The sequence below is a fragment of the Ornithorhynchus anatinus genome, chromosome 12 (genome assembly GCF_004115215.2).
Source record: "Ornithorhynchus anatinus isolate Pmale09 chromosome 12, mOrnAna1.pri.v4, whole genome shotgun sequence".
In the NCBI taxonomy this organism is placed as follows: domain Eukaryota; kingdom Metazoa; phylum Chordata; class Mammalia; order Monotremata; family Ornithorhynchidae; genus Ornithorhynchus; species Ornithorhynchus anatinus.
The window spans coordinates 28,154,581-28,167,360 of NC_041739.1; the positions used below are offsets into that span (position 1 = coordinate 28,154,581).

The window sequence follows — 12,780 nt, forward strand, 5'->3', positions numbered from 1 at the left end:
TTGAGCTCTTATTCTGCAGAGCACACTACTAAGTGCTTGGGAAAGTACACTATACTGATATAACAGAGTATGGGGGCCTTGATCGCACAGAGATCCAGGGAATGGCCTAGGTTACCGAGGCTTAAAACTCCCAGTGGCCCCAGATGATACAAAATCTACCTTTCGCAAGATGCTAATCCTCTTTCCTTGCTCCTACACTTTCTTCTGTAGAAGTCAGTCAGTCAATCAATCAGACAATCCACTGTATATAGTAAAGCACCGTAGCCTAGTGGAAAGAGCATAAGACTGGAAGTCAGACTTGGGTACTAATCTCAGCTCTGCCACAAATCTGCTGCGTAACCTTGGGCAACTCACTTAACTTTTCTTCTTCTATTTGTTAAGCACTTACTATGTGGTGAACACCCTTCTAAGCGCTGGGGTAGGTACAAGCTAAATAGGTCAGACACGATCGCTGTCCAGCATAGGGCTCGCGGTCTAAGTTGGAGGGAGATCAGGTATTTAATCCCCATTTTACAGTTGAGGAAACTGAGGCACAGAGAAGTTAGGTGACTTGCTTAAGGTCACACATCAGACAAGTGGCAGAGCCAGGATTAAAACCCAGGTCCCTTGACTCCCAGGCCCATGCTCTATCCATTAGGCAGTGCAGCTTCTCGGTGCCTCAATTCTTTCATCTGCAAAATGGGGATTCAATACCTTTTCTCCCTCCTCCTTGGACTGTGAACCCCATGTGGGACCTGATTATCTTGTAACTACCCCAGCGCTCAGTATAGTGCTTGGCGCATAGTAAGCACTTAACAAACACCACAATCAATAGTAAGTAATGGTATTTACTCGAAGCAAACAAGGTGGCAGGGGAGACAAAACCATGGATAACCCATAGAGTGAACAATCTGTCCCCAAATAATCATCTATAATTCTATTTCTGATTTATTTGAATCCATCAATTAATCATATTTATTGAGCATTTGATGTGTTCATTCAATTAGTCAACGGCATTATTATTTGCAGAACATTGTACTGAGCGCATGGTAGAGTACAACACAATAGAATTAGCAGACACGTTCTCTGACCATAAGGAGTTTACAGTCAAGATGGAAAGACAGACATTAACATGAATAAATAAGCAATTTGTAATTTAAAGATATGTACTTAAGTTGGACGAGTAGCAAATGTCCAAAGTTTCCCTGCACACGATGAGCTTACAGTCTAGGGGGAAATATCCGATTCCCCTTCTAGAATGTAAACTCTTTGCGGGCAGGGGTTGCATCTACTAACTCCATTATATTGTATTTTCCCAAGAGCTTAGTTAAGTGCTCTGCACACAGTAAGCACTTAATGATCGATTGATCATTTTCAATATAATTTATTGAGCATCTTTATGTTGCTGGTAGTGAACTATTCGCTAATGAAAAAGTGGCTGTAGTAACGAAAAATAAGCTTAAGTCGTCCATATTATGAAGGGGCAGGTCGCCTCCACGTTCCAGGTCATGGTCCCTTTAGTCTCTTTGGTATCCAGAAAGGTTGAATCAATCAATCAGTGGTACTTTTAAAAAAAGAAAAGTATTAGTTAAGCATTTACTATGTGCCAGGCACTGTACTAAGCACTGGAATAGATATAAGCTAATCAGCTTGGACACAGTTCATGTCCACGTGGAGCTCACCGTCTTAATCCCCATTTCACAGATGAGGAAACTGAGGCACAGAGAAGTTGAATGACTTGCCCAGGGTCACTTAGCCGGCAAGTGGCAGAGCTGGGATTAGAACCCAGGTCCATCTGCCTCCCAGGCCCGTGCTCTATCCACTAGGCCACTCGGCTTCTCTATTGAGCACTGTACTTAGTGCTTGGGAGAGTGCACTGCAGTAGAGTAGATAGAATCGATCCCAGACCACAAGGAGCTTAGAGTCTTGAGGATTCACTTGATTTTGAACATCTAGGAGGTCAGAGCTTAAAATTCAGTAAGTAGTGAGGCAAGGGGGAAAGAAGCAGAGGAGTTCCCTGAATCTTAGCCGCCCTGGCCAGTAGATGGACTGACAGGCAGCATAGCATAATGACAGTATTTGTTAAGCGCTTACTATGTGCCAGGTACTAGGGTAGGCATCTTCTCAGACTTGGCCTGGACAAACTGGAAATGAAAGTCTGAAGAGACGGTGGTTTATACAGTGTCTGGAAATGAGAAAGGAGGGGGACACTTGTGTTCAAGCGTTTGCAGCTGCAGCTCTCCAAGGCCTTCTGAGAGCCACGTGGGGTGTCAGGGTCTCATGGACCTGCTGCCCCATCCTGCTGGCTGGTTCCATCGTGGGTGAATTGGGCTTTGAAGTCACACAGCGCTTAGTACCGTGCCCGGCACACAGTAGGCACTCAATAAATACAATGGATTGATTTCCATTGCCCTCCTCTTGTGAGGATGTTCAGGACTGACCGGTGGAAAAGGGAGTAGTCCTCCAACGTTCGCCATTTGTTTCAGCCCGTCCGAAACACCGATGCAACTTGCAAAGAGGTAGATGACCCCTGCCCTAGGGATAGCTGAAGCTTAATGCCTCCCTCACCCCTTTCCTGTGAGGTGGGCTGGAAGGCTGACCCAACCCAGCTAGGTCTGACCGGAGCAGAGTCCCTGGGAATGTGGGGTACGGAGCCCAGGGCAAGCGGTTGAGATCAGAAAGGAGTCAGGATCTCACCTCAGAGGAGGTATTGGCATATACCTGTAGTGCATGGTCTCATATGTGCTTGGTTCCATGGGCTGCACCACGCGTGCGCAGAAATCCCTAGTGGATAGAGCACTGGCCTGGGAGTCAGAAGGATTTGGGTTCCAATCCCGACTCCATCCCTTGTCTGCTGGGTGACCTTGGGCAAGTCACTTCACTTCTCTGTGCTTCATTTACCTCATCTGAAAAAGGGGGATTAAGACGGCGAGCCCCACGTCGGACAGAGACTGTGACCAACCCAATTACCTTATACCTACCCCAGTGCTTAGTACAGTGCCTGGCACAGAGTAAGCGCTTAACAAATATGAGCATTGCCATTGTTATTTTCATTAAGTCTCACCCCACCGTGATCCCGCTCCCCAGTCGGAGCTATCGTGACTGAACCCAGCTCGACCCAGCCCTCGCACTCAGAACCTGGCCTGCCCAAGCCCGTCCAGGCCTCATTTAGGCACTCCTAGCTCTGCACTGCTGCTGCCAAGAGAGAAGGAAAAAGAACTGTGTCGCCCCCCCCTGCCTTCCCTCTCTCTCTGGCACTAACAGCAAGAGCACAATCTTCCTGGCTGTGCACAAGCCAGTGATCTCCAGAGGCACAGTCAGCCATAAGAGGGCTCCCACCTGCCGGCAGCTGACCCTCCTGTCATGGCCTAACCTGAACTTCCTGAAAGGAAGGAAGCAAATTACTATACACTTTTGGCCCTGCCCATTGTAATGAGCCAGGCAGGTAGCATCCCTTAATGGAAGCAGATGGCAGCTATTATTATCTTCAATTTATGGAGGAAGAAACCGAAGCTCTGAGTTCAGTCTGAGTCATGGGGCAAAACTGGTTGGTGTCTTGGATGCCAAGTCGAGTGCTGCAGGCAGACAAACTCACCGCCGCTACAAACTACGCCGACTTCTGGCGTTGTTTGGTTCCAGGGGAGGAGTAACCAGTACAGCTTAATAAAGCCAGAGCTTGGCGTACGTGAAGTCATGTCTGGTTGGGCCATTTGTCTCCCGAGTTACTAACTCCGAGTTAGTTGCTGAGTTTGAAATGTGGCGGAAAAAAAAGGTGTTAATCTTTCGGTTGATTTATTAAAGGAGAATACGAATCGTGCCTGATTGCACCTAACTTCTCTGTGCCTGCAGCGTGTGCGATGGGACCCGCTCCCCAAAGAGACTAAGACATCTCGTTTCGGTTTGATTTTCATATTGATACCCGAGAGGGAAAATATGAAAGACGATTTCACCTAAACTTCCAGTTTCCTCACCTTGCAAAATAATACGGAAACTTCCGTAGAAGCTGTCCGTGGCATTTTGAATCTGTTGAACTCCTTGGGAATATTTTCACCCCAATCAATATTGTCTCAAAGAACTACACAACCCAGTGTATGTTAGAGGCATATTTTACATTATGTACCTGATTAATGGCGAAAAGAAGGCAGCTTCTTATCGCTGACATTATGAGGTTAGAAATAGCATCCTATGCTAATCTGCAATGCCAAGAAATGAAGATGGTTTAAATCAGATCTCATGACTAATGCATGAGATCCAAAGTTCTTTCATTTCTTGGCTATTTTAGAAAACTGGGGTGTATTTTTACCCTAAAAAAATAAGTTAGTAAGGTTTGTCAAACCGTGAACTACCTTAATGTCCCCATTTAAAGCCCGGCGGTGGGCTGCCAGCTGATCCAGGAAAGAGTAGTATTCTGTGAAATAGTTCATAAATGGAGATGTGTGATATGGGTTAATGATGTCAGGTCCTGGGATGTTATTTTGGATCCTTCGTCCCAGGGCTCTCCGTACATACAGTCAGGGTGGGCTCGGGAAGAGATTTCTGCTACCTTTTCACGTTCTTTTCCTTGACTTTACAAGAGACTGCTGCGATCGTATCCGAGGGTCAGCATCTCCTTGCACATATACTTAGTATCCGGCCACTCACCCCTAAAAGAAACATAGCCAGACAGGGAATTTTTGTTTGTCCTCCACTTGTTTTTGTTTGGACCGCGACAAACTAAAATATTGTGCTTTCCCTACAGTTCTAGCCCACGAAATCTGCAATCTTTCCACCTGGTTTACGAAGGACCCTTAATTACTGCTGTCATTAGCACCTAGTGTTCAAAACATTCTGTTAAAATGTACTGTTAGTCTCACCTCCGAGTCTCTGCACGTTTTGCTTTCAAAAAAATTTCCAAGGGCAAGAAAAAATAATCGCTTTAATTACAACAACAACTGTTATTACGTACTGTAAATCAAATAAATCTTCCGGTTTCCTTGATTCTTTCCCACATCTGCCTAGGGTCCGGCATCTGCTTCGGAAGGCTGGAGTTTCAGCAAGTGTCCGCACGCTAATTATTAAAAGCGGGGAGACTTCATTAGCTGGAGCTTTACAAATAATCCGCCTCGTTTACCCCTTTCTTTCCACATGGCTAGGGATGACAGACAACCGCTGGGAAGCTTCAGTGTTTCTGCCTGGTCATGCACAGTTCTGCAATATAATGCATAAATGTATAACAACAACTTGGGCTGGCCGCACTGAATAAGGCGATCACACACACACACACAGGTCAAAAGTTGATTCATTCCCGAGATCTCCCAGGATCTTTCTCTTTTTTTTTTTTTCCTCCTTGGCGGCTCCTGCTTCCCATTCAGGGCTGTAGTAAGGGGGGGGTGAGCAGGAGGAGGGAGAAAGGGGAGGGAGGTTGGATTTTGCCAGGTCCGCTCCCGGAGGGCGGGAGTCCGGGCCGGGTTTTGCACCTTGTCCTCGGGTCTGCCTCCCGGCCTCGAGTTGCTGCTGCTGCTGTTGCTGCTGCTTCTGCTGCTGCTTCTTCTGCTGCTTCTTGTGCTGCTGCTGCTGCTGCTGCTGCTGTGTTTACTGAGCTCTCTTGTCCTGATATCACTCCGCTGGCATGGACGAGGAGGTGGAGGAGAGAGAGGAGGAGGAGGAGGAGAGCACTTGATCATTGTGATGGTGGCAGGAGCAGCAGCAGCAGCAGCAGCAGCGGCGGCGGAGGAGCTGAGCCTTAAGAGCTCCGTCGGCTCGGCGTTTTGCAAAGGACTCCCACCGATCTACTTTTGCAATCGCCCCGGATTGTTCATGTGTTTACTTCCCCCAGCCCGAGGATTGGCGATCTAGGTTCCTGTGAAATGCAACTGAGCAGCAAAAGTACTTTGAGAACACGGGGCGGCATAAACACCAAAACTTTTCTGGTGGAAGGAAAAGGCAATGAGAGAGCTTGCGGCCGTTTGATGCTGTGAGTGTGGAGGGAGTGTGTGTATATTTTATGTCTGCATCGGATGCATATGCATGTGTGTGGGTGTCTGTGGGATGTGTGTGTGCGTGTGTACGTTGCTCTATACATAGGGAGAAAATGCTGGCCAACCACCGGAAACCTCCCGGAATTTATTAGAAAATAATGGATTATAACAAGAAAGGAGGGAAGGAACGGATCTTCTGAGTTGTAACTCGATTTACCGCCGCTCAGTTTGTTGTGATTCTTTTTGTGGATAGGTGTCTGATATTATTCCGACAGTACTTCGCTTTTCCCTTTTTTTTGGAGGGGGGGGAGCTTTACAGTTGCAGAAAAAAGGGAACAAATAACAACAAAAAAATCTCCCCCCCCTTTTTTTTTTTTCCTCCGGGGTCGCTGTTTCCATCCATGTGCTTGTTTTCTCCCCCGCGTTCCACTTAAACTATTTTAATCCCGGACCCAAGGAGGAGGTCGATAGGGGTGGGGGGTGGGGGGGGTGGATAAAAAAAGTTCTTCCAAAATAGTGTGCCCGGGGAGCGGGATGGGGGATTTTTCAGCCCCCTCTGCCGCCGCCAACGGCGGCAGCCTCTGCATCAATAGTAACCTGAACAGTAGCCTCGGAGGGGCCGGGATCGGGGTGAATAATAGTCCCAGTAGTACTCCCGGGGCTCCCGGTAACAATCATCACGCTCCGGGCGGCGTCCCCAAGCACAGCACGGTGGTGGAGCGGCTCAGGCAGCGCATCGAAGGCTGCAGGAGGCACCATGTCAACTGCGAGAACAGGTACCAGCAAGCCCAGGCGGAGCAGCTGGAGCTGGAGCGTCGGGACACCGTGAGCCTCTATCAGAGGACCCTGGAGCAGAGGGCCAAGAAATCGGGCGGCGGCCCCAAGCAGCAGCACCAGCAACACCCCCCGACCAAGCAGCAGCAGCAGCAGCAGCAGCAGGATGCCGAGTCTGCCACGGCGGAGCAGAGGAACCACACTCTCATCATGGTGAGTGAGGGCCCGATTGGGGAGCGGGGGGAGAAAAAAAAAAAAACCGAAAAAAAGAAAAAAAAAGGGGAGGGGGCGCGCAGTTCCCTGCTAGGAGGAGCCGGGAGGGCTGCGTGGAGGCGGCGAGAGGCAACCGTGGCTTGGCGGAGGGACCTCCCGGGCGCGTCAGATGGGAGCTGCAAAAAAAAAAAAGTTTTCCTTGGGATGCCGGTTTGGGGAAAAAAAAAGGGGAGGGGGGGGATGGATCCCGAGTTCCCTTCCCGCCTCTCCCCTCCTCCGGATCCCAGCCGGTCCTTCCCTCCCCCGGGATCTTGTCGGTCGGGGGCGATGCTGGGGTTGGGGCAGGGGGCAGACCCCCTTCTTTTGGACGTGCGAAGAAGGGGAGGGGGACGTGTTGAATGGAGAAGTCCCGGAGAGTTTTGTGAATGAACTTCGGAGTGGGTGATAGACCGATCTGTTGCCCCATTGGGCCTTCCGAGCGCTCAGTGCAGTGCCCTGCACAGAGTAAGCGCTCACTAAATGCGACGGGATGAATGAGCGGCGACGGGGGCCCCTGGAAAGCCCGGGTTGGCAGGTGAAGATCGGGTTGATTGCCGCGGAGGGGAAACTTAGAAGGCCGCCGTTCACCTGGCTGCACCGAGGGAGAAGGGATTTTCCTTTTTTTGGGAGTTCTCCATTGCCCGGCCTCCGTCCCCGGGGGTGTTTAAAGAGGCCCCCCCGATAAGGAGGCGGAGGCTAAATGGGCTGGGTCTGCCAATTGCACAAGTTGCCAAGTAGGAAGTAGCATCCCCGCTCTCGGACCCGGAGGGGGAGGAGGAAGAGGAGGAGAAGGAGGGGAGGACCAGCCCGCTGACCAGCCCCACGAAGGGGTGTGTTTCTGGCGGGCCTCGCCCCTCCAATTCCACCTCCCCGGGCTCCCTTCCTGCTCTTTGCTCTTTTCTTCCCCTCCTCGCCACCCCCGTCCCTCCCCTTCCCCTCTTCCTCTACTTCTTCTCCCCGAGAGAGGGATGTGCAGAATACCTCGGGGGTCCGGGCCTGGTGGGGGACACCCGGTGGGGAATGTCTGTTGCCTTCCCAGCGCTTAGTACAGTGCTCCGCACGTAGCAGGCGCTCCCTAAATACTATGGAATGAATGAATCCTGCACACCTCCCCCTGGGCCTGTGCTTCAGAAAGCGGACACGTCTCCCCCTCCTTGTCTGGGAGGGTCTGGGCTGCGGGGGCTGCTTAGTGGACGCTTCGTTTGGGCATTTCCGTGACAAAGAGCCGGAGGGGAGGGGACGGGAGGGCCGGGTTTGTAGCTTTCCCCCCCCCCCCCACCCCTTTCCTCCCTCCCTCGCCCCACACGTGAAGAGGAACAATTTGTTTATCTTGGGCTGTGAGCAACCTTCCCCTCCCCTTTTTCTCTGATGCGGCTGAGCTCCTCCTTCCCCCCTCGGAGTGATCCATTGCAGTCCCGCAGGCAGCACCTTCTCCCCTTCTTTCCTTCTCCCTTTCCTTTTCCCCCTCCCATTCCCGCCTCCCTTTTTTGGAAGGAGAGGTGGGAGGAGGAGGGAAAGGCCGAGGTTTGGGAGGGGGAGAAGCTGCTTTGTCCACGGCACGAACCGCTCGATTGCAAAATAGCAGAAAACTAGGAGGTGGGAAGGCAATTTGGCTGACACGAACAGCCACCTAATCGCCGAAGGAGGGGGGAGGAAAGGGGAGGGAAAAAAAAGGAAAATCCTCCTTCCTTCTCCACGCCCCCTCCTGTCCGGCCTCCGGGAGGCAAAGACTCCCTTCCCCGTTGCATTCAAGCTGGGTATTCTCATGCACGGATCAGGAACAAGAGGAGGACTTTGTATTTTGAAAGCGGGCGGGGGAGGGGAAGGGGAGACAGGGTGGGAAGGAGAAAGACAGAGTCCTTGCTTTCCAAACAGGAAGCTAAAAACCTCACTGACAGGCTGTGCCTTTTCAGATTGAACTAGGAGACGCACACACACAAGATCCCTTTGCTCTCACCCCTTTGACCGTCTTCCAGCATAAGACAGAGCCCACGTCATTGTTTTTATTTTCTTATCTTAGCCTCCAAATAAAGCTCACTGGTTTTCCGACCATCTCCAGGGCATAATGGAATTTGAAAAGTGGTTTCAATCTTATCTCCTTAGCCCTCTCAGAGAGTCCCGTTCCCCCCCAATGTTGTACCAGGTGGTTAATCTGTATTATTTTAGTTCATTTAGACGATGGGGGATTCGAGTGTGCTTGATTTGATTTGCTAAAATGTATGTAAAGATCAAATATTGTTGAGCTCGGTTGACTTGCTAAAATGTATGTAAAGATCAAATAAAAGCGAGAGAGTCCAATTTTTCCAGGGCTTAGAGTCGGTCCCTGGTAATAGTGGCACTTCTAGGAAGAGGCTTAACTCTTTTCAGACGAGTAGAGGAACATTGAGGGGCTACTGGTGTGCGTACACTGCGCATACGCTGTCACAAACTTTTCTAAACTGCCCCTGCTGGTGTGAAAGTGTGAAAGCTGCTCCTAATGTGCCTAACTTACTACCGAGAAGCCAAGTGAGGAACTGGAAGAACAGGACTATCAGTAATCGCCGATTGTAGAAACGATGGCGATGTTCCTGATGGCTCAGAATTCCTATCCCAGGTGCTGTGGTACTTTCTTGGAACCGCTCCGGACTGGGAACTGTTAATGATGCTCACCCTAAAGCGAACCAGGCCTGCGACAACAACCAAAAAGCAACCCCCTAAGCCAACTGTTACAGAATTCAATGTGGAAGAGAAGAACAGGAAGTCTGTTCGGAAGAAATTTTCCGGGTTCTGTTATGTGCCTCCCTTGTGGGCATCTTTATGTGCGGTGGACGAAAAGAACATATATACGGAACGAGTGACTGTATAAGTAAATGAAACTTAAGTAATTCAAGACTGGTAACCAACCGGAGCCAGAAATCCAGAGTTAAATTGGCTAGCCTCACCTTGAGAAGGTAAAAGTTTTGATGATTTGGAGAGCAGAGGCCAGTCCATGTAGTATATAAATATATATATATATATTCATTTATGTGTCTTAATAGATAAATGAATACTTTCATAATTACGGTATTCGTTAAGCACTCATTGTAGGTCAAGTACTGTTCTAAGCCCTGAGGTAGTTACAAGTTGATTCAGGTCATATACATGTCTTTCCCTTTACTCTCCACCTTGTGAAATGTGAAATATTCATTTGCTTGAAAAAGAGATCAGTTTTCTCCCCTAGATTAAAGGCCAGTGGTGACTGAAAACCTTTTACAATATACTGCAGTTCGCTCACATTTCATCAATTATTTCATGTATGAACCCTCCCTAGTACCAGTGTGGGTACTGATCATGAGTAGAACCTGGCCTCTAGTTTCCCTACTTACTAAACACTTAGAAATCTTTATGTAAGCTCAGTGTTTTTTCCGCAGGTTCAGAGTTACTCCAGAATTAATGTTTTCCCTTTAAAATTTATTTTAGCCAATTTTAGCTTTTTGCCAGTTAGCATTTATAACTAGTAAACTTTTTCGGATATTTGATTTTAAGATAACACAACTTATATTTTAGAAGAACCATTCCCTTTTGAGATCAAAGCCCCAAAAGAACTTGGCTTTTTACAAATCCTTAAAATTGGGAGGGTTATGGAGAAAGTACTGATTTTTTTCAGTTTTGTGAACTGGCTGGTGTGCTTTGCTTTTGCAGAGCAATTATGTTTTAGATGTCTGTTTGCAAAACACTAAAGGAAAACAATAATCTACATCGGCCAAATAATAATGAACCAAAAAAAAAAATGAGTAGGAATTCTTTCCCTTATCTTGCCTCTTTTGTTTATGTTTCTGCAGCCCATGCCTTAAAATGTTTGTTTGGGAGGTTTTTTTCCTACTGTTCCTCTCTTCTTAGCAGTGAGCTAACAAGACAGTCTAAGAAGACCTCATATTTTGTCAGAATGTTCTTTTTTTCAGTTTTTTCAAGAGACAGGAGAAGGAGAAGTGAAAGAAAGATCTCTTTTGGCTCCAGGCTGCAGGGAAGGAACTGTCCCCTTCTGTCCCCACTTGCATGCCCTCCCACTAGGCGATGCTGACATAAGGACTGATCCTCCCTTCAGCAAGCTGGGCAGCAAAGACCAAGGTTTTAAGGGGATTATTACTATTTAAAGCTGAACGACAATCTTATTTGATTCCTGGAATCCAAGGGACATCATTGGACGTATAATAAATGAGAAAAATGATTTTTCACTACTTCCGTCCCCTAAAGAGACTGTAAAAATTTGGCACTTTCTTTCTTTAGAGGGCTGGTTTTGGGTCAGAAGACAGATTTTCCTAAAATTTACATTGTATATTTATGAGTTGTGTCCCATAGAGAATATTGTTTGTTTGGTTTGGGCCCACAATCTTTGTTGACAATTTCTTTGACCTGTACCTCCTTTGGAAGGATTATCAAATAAAAGGGAGGGTTTGAACCCGCAAATGATGAGATTTGGAAAGATTGAACTGGCACCTTATGAGATTTGCAAAGGGTGTGTTCATGCAAATATGCAAAACTGTAGTGAAAAATGAACATGAAAAGTCCTCAGGAGATTTCCTAGAGGGCTTAGATCTTCAATTTGCTAAAACCCAAAATTATTTGCCCCAGCTCTTCACTGGATGGTTATCAGTTATTTATATTCACAGAGTGTGGCGGGGGTATGTCTCCATGACATACCAAACACATAAAGCTGTCTGGTCCCTGCCCCAAAGAGTTTACCATCTAAATTCCTCAGATACTAAACTAGTTTGATGTTTGGGAAAAGGACTGAGGAAAATTGTGCTCAATCTAGGACTTCGCTGTTCCTCCTTTGGGACAGTTCCAGGAAACATCATTACATTATTCCAGTCCTTTGGTTCTTCAAGGTAATCTGGCTTCTCATTTCCCACTGTGTTGAGCACCCCAGTCTTCTGCTTCAACCTCCAGGTTAGTCAGCACACGTGGATGAGAATTACCAACCATTCAGAAATCTCTGCCCTGTTCAGTTAAACCTCCTCTTGGATTTATCCTGTTCGACTGCTAGCCTTGAATGAGGAGACTAGCACAGTAGTGTCTGGAAATGCTTTCTGTAACTCAAACATAGCTCTACTTTGATAAGGACCTTGGGGAAATCTCATCTTTTCCCTGGGACACACGCTAATGCTAATTTGCTCTTCGTTCTTTTGAAAGCCCCAAAGAGGCACCTTTTAAAAACTTTTGCACGTAGTGCTTAATTCTGTTAAAATGAACCATTTTTGAATATACTCCTTTTCTGTTCAAACATGCTACACTTGATTTTAACAACAATCACAGTAAGAAAAGTGCAATTAATCATTATCGCAATCTATAAAATGCTACTCAGACGATGCTCCAGCCAGAAAGGGTTATTAACAAACCCTGAATTTTTCAACAGTGTCTTCAGGCACCCCTTCTCCCCACCCCAAGTCAGTCATTCGGGGTTATTCAGATAATGTCTACTGCCCTCCCATTAAAATGACAAGAGCAGGAGTTAGGATTCCTTCTGGCCCCTTTCCATGTGGTGGAGAGGAAATGAGCAGTCTACACTCGCTGGCAGTTGTAAGAGCAGAATGGGAATATGAAAAGTCAAACCCTGGGTGTATTTTGCGGGCTGCTGTGAGACTTGAAGTCAAACATGGCTAAAGAGGAGGACTTTTTGGGAGCTTACTTCCCTCTTGCTGGAAGTGAAGTTAGAAAATCGGAACCTTATCCTTTATCATGCGAGGTAACTTTGCTAATGGACTGTGCCAGTACAGAGATGGTTGTACGTCCTGCCAGATGTCGACTCTGGTCCTATAAACAAATCTGTTTCTGACCTATTACATGGTGAAGGTCCGTG

The 12,780-nt window shown here is 47.7% G+C and overlaps 1 protein-coding gene and 1 long non-coding RNA gene across 3 annotated transcripts in view; one reads left to right on the forward strand and one right to left on the reverse strand.

Moving 5' to 3' along the window:
- Window positions 1–4,877: 4,877 nt before the first annotated feature.
- LOC114815491 lies at window positions 4,878–5,709 on the reverse strand. Its single transcript, XR_003763269.2, has 2 exons — window positions 5,436–5,709; window positions 4,878–5,166 (listed from the first exon to the last, which is right to left on the reverse strand). It is a non-coding gene; the product is annotated as an uncharacterized LOC114815491 (long non-coding RNA).
- MAML3 (mastermind like transcriptional coactivator 3) overlaps window positions 5,643–12,780 on the forward strand; it is a 411,281-nt gene continuing 404,143 nt past the window's right edge. For both annotated transcript variants that reach the window (XM_029076595.1, XM_029076596.1), the window contains exon 1: window positions 5,643–6,923. In XM_029076595.1, the coding sequence (XP_028932428.1) occupies window positions 6,471–6,923 (453 nt within the window). In that variant the 5' untranslated portion in view covers window positions 5,643–6,470. The remainder of the gene's footprint in view (window positions 6,924–12,780) is intronic.